General features: G+C 41.6%; 1 protein-coding gene across 1 annotated transcript in view; it reads left to right on the top strand.

The window, feature by feature from the left end:
• Window positions 1–442: 442 nt before the first annotated feature.
• DYNC1LI2 (dynein cytoplasmic 1 light intermediate chain 2) overlaps window positions 443–10,544 on the top strand; it is a 22,852-nt gene continuing 12,750 nt past the window's right edge. Inside the window, exons 1-5 of the mRNA XM_032230453.1 lie at window positions 443–587; window positions 2,717–2,790; window positions 3,228–3,344; window positions 4,720–4,950; window positions 9,715–9,878. Coding sequence (XP_032086344.1) covers window positions 457–587; window positions 2,717–2,790; window positions 3,228–3,344; window positions 4,720–4,950; window positions 9,715–9,878 — 717 coding nt within the window. The 5' untranslated portion in view covers window positions 443–456. The remainder of the gene's footprint in view (window positions 588–2,716; window positions 2,791–3,227; window positions 3,345–4,719; window positions 4,951–9,714; window positions 9,879–10,544) is intronic.

Genomic DNA, 10,544 nt, shown 5'->3' with positions numbered 1-10,544 from the left:
CCCCTTGCAAGCTCCGCATCCTTTTAGTGTAGTAGTAAGGGGGAGGGGAGGGGCGGGGCTAAACCGAGGGATTACCGTATTGTGCCTGTATCGAAACCTTCGGGCGTAACCAAAGAGCCTGCTGCGCTCCTTGTCGCCACTAGGGGTCCCTATTTGGCGCAAACTGGGCGGCGCCCCCGAAAATCTTGAACTCATCCTCCAGCGAAAAACCCGCTGCCGTGGGTGTCCTCCGAACTGCCTGATCGAAAAAGAGGGGATGGCTCAGCCTCCCGTGGGAACCAAAGCTTCCGCGTGTAGTGAAAGCCGCCGATTAAGCCACGAACGCACTTGGGGAGCCGGAAAAGGCTTCCAAGAGAGCCCCCCCCAAAAGAAAAAGAATAGGCACCCGTCCGGACAGTCGGGGTCCTTAGCCGAGAGCGTAGGAAAGCTGGGGTCCTGCCGGCGGAGCCTGGGCGGATGAGGTCACTCTTTGTGGCGGCTGCCGTTGGCAAGATGGCGCCGGTGTTGGCAGAGAAGAAGCTGCTGGAGCCGGACGGGCCTTTGGCTGCGGACCTCCCCAGCGAGGAGGAGGAAGGCCAGAGCCTCTGGTGAGGCAGCCGGGCCGGGGCTTCAGGCGGCTGCGGGGGAGGTTTTGGGGAGACTGGGCGGGGACGGCGTTGCATCCTCTCCCTTCGCAGGTGGGACTCGGCTTGGCAGGGCCGGTTGAGGGGCTGCCGCCGCCGCCGAGCTCGGCTTCAGCCAAGGGAGCCCCGGGCGGCCTCTTGCAGCCCGTTTTTCCCCGGCGGGATGGCCTCGGGAGGGGCGCCTCCTGCATCTTGGGGAGCTTGCCCTGCCCGCAGGGTGGAGGGGCGGCTGCTCCCTCCCTGCCAAGCCGACAACATGGGCGGCAGCCTTTCCCCGGCCTGGAGCTACTAACCAGGGGCATGAGACAACCACACCCATCCTCCCCTCCCGCCTTGGAGGGCGGACAGGTGGATTTCGCCTTCTGCCCGAAATGGGGCTCCTGGCGCTGCATCTTCCCTCCCTCCCTGCCTTTGGGGGATGCAGACTGCTCTTTTTTTTCCTGTACCCCAAAGAGTTGCTGGAGGCTTGGGAGGTTTAAAATGCCTGGCAAGCCTCTGTTTCGGGTTTCTTTGAAGTAGGATGCCTCTAAAGCAGTGGTTCCCAACCTTTTTTTGGCCATGCCCCACCTAAGCACCTCTGAAATCCTGATTCCCCCCCCCCCCCCCACACAGAGATAATTCTTACTCAAAAAGTGAACTCTACTCAGGTGGAGGAAGCCTAAAAGGCCATTCACTTGGTTTAAACAAGGTTCAAATTGCCAACATTAAAAATCAAATTGCCCCCCTGTGGGGTGTGTGCCACACATTGGGAACCACTGCTCTAAAATATTATCCTTCGTACATGGAGCTTTAATCCTATGCAAAGTAAGCGGACATCCTCCACCTTTGACATGACAATTTTGCATCTCACTATCGCTTTCTTTTTTTTTCCTCACTAACATCTCCCACCTGCTTGGACGTTGTTTATTCCAGGGGTCACCAACCTTTCTGACCTCAGGGACCACTAAATTCATAATTTCAAATACCACGTACTACTAATATGATTTTTTTTTAAAAAAGATACATAGTATTTAGTGCAATATAAAAAATGCAAGTAATTGCACCAAAATTTTCTCACGGACCACCAGTTGGTGACCGCTGCTTTATTTGATAAAAGCAGAGTTCTGCAGCTAGCCTTATTTGTAAGGATGCTTGGCTGGCATTGCTTCTATACTGATTTCTGTAAACTATGATGTTTTCTGATTTTATCAGTAGGCTGCTTTTATTTTCATTGATAGTTCCCTTTGCAATAATTCCCTTTGTAATGAATTCATGCTTAACCGTGGCTTAAGGGATGCATGTATTCTGAACTCCTTTTGAGTTGCCATGCATTTTATCTAGAAGGAGCAATTAACTCTTACTCTGGGCTTGCTTTGTGTTTTGTGACTCACTACTATAATCTGTTGTGAAAGAATGCTCTAAAATATGTGAGACAGTGAGAATAAACCCTTTTTGGTCTGTGTACTAGATTTAGAATGTTTCTAGACAGTTAACAAGTGTCCAGGATTTCTTTTTGGTTTATTACAGTCTTTCTTTATAAATGAAATATTGCAGTCAAATTATTTAACAAGAGAATAGGTGTGAAAGGTAGAGTCAAGGCCTTTGACTCCTGGTACCCAAGTCTTGTGGGGAGCAACTTTCCATAATATATGCAATACATAACCTATAGTTCCTTGTTTATTAAATTTGTACAGCTGTCCATCTCATATTGTGTCATGTTTATAGTGGTTGCTCTCATAAAACATAATATTGCACTGTTAGTTCATGCTCAAAATCATAGTGTTAGTTCAACACTAATTCATAAAAGGTAGGCTTTCCCTCAATTTGCCTAAAAAAATTAAGGTTGTAGTCCGATATTATAAGGCCTAACATGATTGAATGTAAAAAGTAAAATATAAAAAATTGTTCCTGACCCAAGGATTTAAATATTTATTTACTGTTTGGAAATGACATTTGGACATGAAAACCATAGAAAGCAAAAAAAAAAAAAAAAAAAAAAGCTGATTCATTTATTTATAGGATGGATCGTCACTTTTTTTTTTTTTGGTCATTCATCCTCTTCTTTTGATTTGTATCTTTCATCCTTGACTAAAAAGAATGTTACTTCAATGCAGGTTATCAATATTGAGTGAAGTCTCCACCCGCTCAAGATCTAAATTACCATCAGGCAAAAATATTCTTGTCTTTGGTGAGTATGAGTGAATAAGTTAGAGGAGGCTATTGGTTCTTCAGGAAGGTTAACTAATGAAAGAAAAAAGCCATTTAATGTGAACGAAAGCCTTTGTTGATAGATTGAATATTCATTAGTTAATCTTCACATGGTCTTGTGTGCATTTTGTGAGGCCTCTAGTGCTTTTTACAGACTTAATGGTTCCCCCTCCCCCCAGTTTTTCTTTTTGAGAAATAACGTTCCTTTTTTGAAGAAGAAAATGAAAGGTAATTGATATTTAACAAGTTAGAAAGTGAAAGAAGCGTGTAGCAGACTGGCACCATAAAGAGGCCTGGCTTTGTTCTGTAAAATGGAATGTTTCTTCAGCTGCTGTAAAGGTACATACAACTTGTCAATTCAAAGGCGTGATATGATTATCTTCCTATTTCTTCTCTTCCTTGCAAACATACTGGCAGGTGATGATGGCTCTGGTAAAACAACCCTGCTGACTAAAATCCAAGGAGTAGAGCATGGCAAGAAAGGAAGAGGGCTGGAATATCTATACCTAAATGTCCATGATGAAGATAGAGATGGTAAAGTCTTTGTTTTACCTGTCTTTTTTTTTTGCCTAAAGTTCAAGGTCAGCTTACCTCAAAGATGTTACTGTCAGAAGTTTAAGTGTCTTTATTCTTTTTACTTTCTTTTTATGTCTTGTTCATTCTCTTTCCTTTGATGCCTACATTCAGGCAATTTAGCAAAATATGCTATTCCCACCACAAAAAATGGCCCTTATTTGTTACCACATTTAGTACATTCTGCTTCATCATCTCTTTTAGCATTTTTTTTTGTGAAACGCACCACCTCCACTTTTCATTTAAGTCTGGTTTCTGTCCATTTCTCTATCCTGTATACATTTTTCAGAATCCTCCACAGTCATTCTCCTGGCCCACTTGTTGCTCTGTTTGTACAACCTGAAAGCTTTTTTTTTTGACATTCACTCATCCAGCTTCACTGCTTTCAGAATTACTTGATCCTTTTGTCCTTTCTGCCCTGTGCATTTAAAATTGCTCGTCAGAATGCTTCAGCTGCCCTACTTTTTCTAAGCTTGTCCTCAGAACTCACCTCTGAAAAATGCTGAATAGTGCAGCATTTCCAAATCTGGTACACTCTGGATCATCCTTGTCTTCTGTGACCACAATAAACACAAACAGATCTAATTTAATTTCCCAAAATATTAAATTAAAGGGTAATTATGCATACATGGTTGTGGTTTTGTGAATTTTGTGATGCAGTCCTCTAGTCCAGTGGTCTCCAACCTTGGCAACTTTAAGACCTGTGGACTTCAACTCCCAGAGTTCCTCAGCCAGCAAAGCTGGCTGAGGAACTCTGGGAGTTGAAGTCCACAAGTCTTAAAGTTGCCAAGGTTGGAGACCACTGCTCTAGTCATAAACTATAAATACAAACACAGAGATGTCTGCCTCTAAATACACATGCTAATCAGGTTAAAGGCACAGCATTTAAGAAACATTTCTTGCAAAAATCATGAATTAGGAAAAATACAGACACTGGTGAAATGCTCATGGAACTTCTGAACATTAGTGTGGAGCTGAGTGATACAAATTGTAGCAATAAACTCAAAGATGAAGCAACTGAAACCAGAAGCTTTATCCAGATTTATCCAGCCAATTTGGAAAGACCATCCTAGTATTTTTAGGTAAGAATGTCTGAAATAGCTGCACATTCTTGTACTTAGTCAGTCTCTGCTTCTCTCCTCTTTCTCTACCTCTCTGATGCTGACTTCTTGTTTGTATTCTCCCTTGCAGCAAAGTTATGCTATATTTAGTGCTGGCTGTGTGTACTTGGTGCTTTAGAATGCCTACATTCAGTCTGTGCCAAGTATGTTAATGGATGCTATATCTTTTAATGTGAGAAGAATTTCCTACTTAAAAGGAATTGTCTCCTTTGCAGATCAAACCCGCTGTAATGTTTGGATTCTTGATGGTGATTTGTATCACAAAGGTCTCTTGAAGTTTGCTGTGACAGCAGAATCGTTGCAGGAGACTCTCGTAATCTTTGTGGCAGATATGTCTAGGCCATGGACTATTCTGGAATCCTTACAAAAATGGGCAAGTGTCTTGCGGGAACATATTGATAAACTGAAAATACCCCCAGAAGAAATGAGGAACATGGAGCAACAATGTAAGTTATGTGAGGCTGACATTTCTTTAATATCCGTGCACTTTATTTAGAAGAGTGCCCGTAACTATATTGAGCTAGGCCAAAAGTCCATTAACTAAGCACTGTCTACCTTACTTGCCTGCCTGCAGTTTGTGTTTGAGTCTCTTTGTTTTAAATAGCATTGCTAATTATGTGGATTTTGTAATAGAGCATGTAATTTGTTCTCTAATGAAGAATTGGTCATCTGAGAAAATAGGCTTGTAAATAAATAATATTAGCAATAGCACTTAGACTGATATACCATTTCACAGTGCTTTACAACCCTCTCTAAGCGGTTTACAGAGTCAGTATATTGCCTCCAAACAATTTTGGGTCCTCATTTTACCCACCTCGGAAGGATGGAAGGCTGAGTCAACCTTGAGCAGGTGAGATTTGAACTGCCAAATTGCAGGCAGTCAACAGAAATAGCCTGCAGTACTGCACTCTAACCACTGCACCACTGTGGCTCATATTCCTGTTCCTTTTACAATACAATTAAATAAATGTTGGAATAATAGAGGTAGGTTAGATTGCATGAGTAACATTTCAGAGGTTTGCACTATGAATGAGAGTATAATGGGTTAGATCTAAATTTGATACTGCCTGGAGTAGAACATTTGACAGTGATGGTTCTTGAGTTAGTCATTACAAAGTTGCTTTGTTGATGAAATGGATTCATTCTAAGCAGGATTGTGTCTCAAAAGTTCTATGGCTTGTAAGATAAACAATATATGGATATAGCAATAGCACATATACCACTTCATAGTACTATGGAGTGCTTTACAACCCTCCATAAGCAGTTTAAAGAGTCAGCATATTGCCCCCAACAATCCGGGTCCTCATTTTACTGACCTCAGAAGGATGGAAAGGCTGCCTTGAGACGGTGAGGATCAAACTCCTAGCAGTGAGCTGAATTAGCCTGCAATGCTACATTTTAACCACCATGCTAAATATCTTAAGCTAGAGCAAGCTTTCAAGTTGCTACTTCCCTTTTAAGAAATTGAGGAGAAAAGCGACAATGGAATATTGCTTCCTAAAGCTGCTCTTCTTGAGATTGAAGAGAAATTATTTTCCCCAGTTGTAACAGAGGGAAGTCATACAAAGCTGGTGCCAAAGCACCATGCATTTACCCTGATTTTCCAGGAAGTCATCTTCCGCTGTCGATAGTTGAGTGTAATTTGATGTTTGCCTAATACTAAATTTAGACCCCATTTTCCCTTCCCCTGTTTGCATTGTTGGGCTTCTTGCTTTAATTTGGGCAAAATCTCTGCAGACATTGTTTCGTTCCAGGATGGATTCTTGGCAGCTCTTGTGCAAAGCCCAATTAAACTATTTTCAGATAGTTGTGTCTTTGTACAGGTAGTCCTCGACTTATGGATCACAAGTGAGAGCCCAAATTTTTTGTTGCTAAATGAAACATTTGCTGTCTGTTTTTGCCTCATTTTACAAATTTTCTTGCCGCAGCTGCTAAGTGAATTTTTATAGTTGTTAAGCTAATAAAACGGTTGTTAAATGAACCTGGTTTTTCTATTGTCTTTGTTTGCCAGACGCAGAGACAGTCTGGAAGTTGAGTCATGGCAAGTGAACTTTTTTTTCTTTTTTGGATTGAAAAGTTCTGCTGCTGAGTCAGATAGCTTCTTCAGGCTGTCCATTTCAAATAAAAAACAGAAAAGAAAAATCAAGTTGCCATGACTCAACTTTTAGACAATTCTAGGTCTTGATAATTCTTGATTATCTTCACTGACAAGCAGAGACAATGGAAAAGCTTGTCATATGATCGCAAGTCTCAGTCACATGATGTCTTGCTTACTAGCCACCTTGCTTAGTAACAATTGTGGGTCCCAATTGTGATCAGTTAGTGAAACTAATACAATTCATTTGGAATGAATTGATGGTTAACTCGATTGGTTTATTTACATTAAAAATGTTGAAGAATTTTAACATAAGAATACACTGAGTTTCGACTTGCTTGTTGATATAATCAGTGGTGGGCTACTGCCGGAACCAGTAGTTTCGGCAATCAGTTGGCCCCACTCACCCACCCCCTTCCTATCCTGTCCTATAGTTCCTTCTTTCTGGCTCAGCTGATTCTCGTGGCACAGCTGATTTCCGCCTCTACTTACTGGGGCTGCCTTAGAAGGTAAGCAGCTGAGCTTCAAAGTGCTGCATTTTGAACGCTGTGTGCAAGCACATTAGGCACGCACACACACATGCAAAGCGTGCAATCACCGAACCGGTTGTTAAACCGGTTGCAGCCCATCCCTGGATATATCTTCTAAATTGCGTTTCTAAAAATTATTTCAAAAGCATAATGATGAACTTTCCGTCCTCAAAGTATTCTTCTTACAATGGGCATTGAATGGTGCTGGCGCTGAACTTTAGGGGCTGCAGTGATTATAATCTTGTGCATGGCATTGACTTGGTAGAAAGCCGTTATCCAAAACCAAATAGCATTTTCCAGTAACCAGTTTGTTTATGACACACATGCAAGTGGTGTAGTGATGATCGTGATAATGGTTGATTCATAAAAAAGCAATTGGAGCTATGGAATTGTGGAGGTCCAGCAGGGAGGAAATTCCGCCAAGAGAATCATTAAAAAAAAAACTTTTTAAAAATACCAACTCTTATTAGAAAAACAATGTGTCATCAGAATTGCTATTCCAAACATTTGGGCACTGTCATCTTTTTCAAGAAGTATACTCTGGCAAGCACTTCCACTACTTGACACAAACGTCTCTGGCTCAATGTGACACTGAGCTCATATTATGCTTGTGGTAGGGAAAAAATATATATTTCAGGTGTCTGAAGCTGTATCACGTGAGTTAATCAAACCTATAAATACTTCCAAATACAGTAAATAAAAGAATGCCTTTCTTCTGCCAAGAAGTTACGTGTTGTGGATTGTGTCATTCCACATTTATATGGAAACTTAAATAGACACGTCCATTACAGTAGAAAAAACACAAAGCACAGAAGTTGTCAGGGTTCCAAGTAACACCCCCAACGAAAGAAGACGCTGAGGCTTGAGTTTCCTCAAAGTTTCATTTTATTACAGATGTCATATTGACAAACCTGGGAAAACCCGAATCTGAAAGCTTCTAGGTTTTCCCCACAAACGAAAGTTCAAGTCTCTGCCCGGCGCCCACATGTCCATTACATAGTCCAATCAGGCACTGTCCAAAACTGGAGATGCCTCCCAGCCACACCATCGCAGCTGCAGGGCAAGATGGCCTTGACTCTCTGAGAAAGGAATGTTATTTTGACTATATATCACCCGTACTCCATGTAATCCCCCCTCCCATTTTCCCACAGCAGAAAATGTGGCAGGCCTGAAGGCCCAATGCAAAAGATGGCCTCCAGGTCTGACACAAGTCATTTCTGTGTATTCCCTGGATGTAGTAATGATTGTTGTGTATCTATTGTTGTGAGCCGAGATGGCGTAGTGGTTATAGTGCAGTACTGCAGGCTACTTCAGCTGAGTGCTAGCTGCAGTTCAGCAGTTCAAATCTCACTGGCTCAAGGTTGACTCTGCCTTACATCCTTCCAAGATGGGTAAAACGAGGACCCAGATTGTTGGGGGCAATAGGCTGACTTTGTAAACCACTTAGAGAGGGCTGTAAAAGCACTATGAAGAGGTATATAAGTCTAAGTGCTATTGCTATTGCTATCTGTGCTCAAAGTGAAAGTTTCCAAAGCTATCGAAAAATGCACGAATATGTTGTTTTCCACCATAGAAGGAGTTGTTAATCTTAGCTAAGGAGGCAGTATATAAAACAGCTGGGGCGAGACTTGCCATAAAACTAGTGAAAGCTGCTCAGAGTTGTATGTGGGTGACATACACATTTAATAAATAAATGCAGTTGTGCACAGGTGCCTCTTTTGAAAATATCAGCTCCTTCAATAGAGACAAAGCATTTGGCATGCTGCAGATGTTTGTCTTTCCTGGCTCTTGGTAAAGCAAAATTTGACTCTGGCCCGAAGAGCCTTCAAGAATAGATTGCACTAAAGCTCCATACAAATGGATTTCGGTGATGTAAGATGCTTCATTTGTGCTGTTGGAGCTACTAATAAATCTGCACCCTCACTTGATTTTGTACTCACTATTTGGGACATTTATCTTATCTCACCAAATAGAAAGGATGGCATTTTTTGGAAGGGTAGCATTCACCAACCTTGAAAATATCTGCAACCATCGGGATATTAAGGGTAAAAGCTAGGAGTACAGTTTCTGAAAGCCTATTAAAAGAAGGCTTGTTCTCTGCACTTCAGGTCTTTTGAATTTTTAATATGCTGAATTCTTGTAGGGTTTCCTCTCCCAGAAAACCTGGCACAGATAGAGCATTTCCCCCCCCCCCACCCTTTACCTGCCTGTAGTAGTTTACTGAAAAAGCCTTAAAACAATGAAGCCTTGAGGTTTAATAATAAATTTAATAATGAAGTTACCCAAATTCCATTTTTGAAAAACATTTCTGTTTTTGTTTTTACATTGTGAAGGGTTCTTGGAGACCTGGAAGATTAAGTGGGATAACTGGTAAACATATTAAAACTATTTTGAGGGGGGGAGGAATTGATGGTGGGGTTTTTTTTTACCAAGCAGGTGCTTTGTCCTAATTTTTGCTCTTTAATTTCAAACAATACCTGTTTTTTTTTAATAATGAACATTTGAAACAATAGCTATAGCTTTTAACATAAGATACATTTTTGTTAAACAAAAAACAAAACAAGTAAGTATCTGTTTTGTTGTAGTTGTGAAGATTTTTCAAGAATATGTAGAGCCGGAAGGAGGTTATCAGGGATCCCCTCAAAGAAGAGGCCCATCAGGGCAAGAGGAGGAGAATATCGCTCTACCGCTTGGAGAGAATGTGCTGACTCACAATCTTGGGATCCCTATGGTGGTAGTTTGCACAAAGGTAAGCTTGAAGTCCCCCGCCCCCAATTTATACAATGGAATTGAATCTTGTTACGCTAAAGAATGAAATCTGATTTGTGGGGAAGATGTTTTTTTTCCTCCCTCATATCTTCCTCCCTCCCTCCCTATTGTCTCATATCATCTCCTCCCTCCTTCCCTCTTATATCATCTCCTTCCTCCCTCCCTCCCTCTTCTCTCATATCTTCCTACCTCCATCCCTGTCTTATATCTCCTTCCTCCCTCTATTGCTCTTCTCTCATATCTCCTCCCTCCTCTTCTCTATCTTCCTTCCTCCTTTCCTCATCTCCTTCCTTCCTTCCCCCTTCCTTCCTCCTTCCTTCCTGTTTCTTTAACATTCATTTAGTCCAGGGCACTTTTGCATGTTCTTTTTTGATTTTGATATCTCTCATATTTCCCATTCTTTACAATCCAGGAAGAACATTGAGTTCCGCCTGCTCCCTTTTTCTTCAGGCTGCCCTTTTGTATATGCTAATTTTAGACTGTTTTGCCAAATATTCGAAATCGCAGGAGATCTCTATTTTAAATTTACACGCCACGCAGCTGACGTGTGTGATTAAATAGCAAATCCGGTCTAAGAAGTTGCATGTTTTTGAATCGGATAAAGCTGCCGTGGGCGCAATGTTTTCAAACAGAAAAACATTGGAGA

This window comes from Thamnophis elegans, chromosome 14, assembly GCF_009769535.1.
Source record: "Thamnophis elegans isolate rThaEle1 chromosome 14, rThaEle1.pri, whole genome shotgun sequence".
Classification (NCBI taxonomy): Eukaryota; Metazoa; Chordata; class Lepidosauria; order Squamata; family Colubridae; genus Thamnophis; species Thamnophis elegans.
Note: the sequence above shows the minus strand (reverse complement) of the source record. Positions and strands in the feature narration are given on the sequence as shown.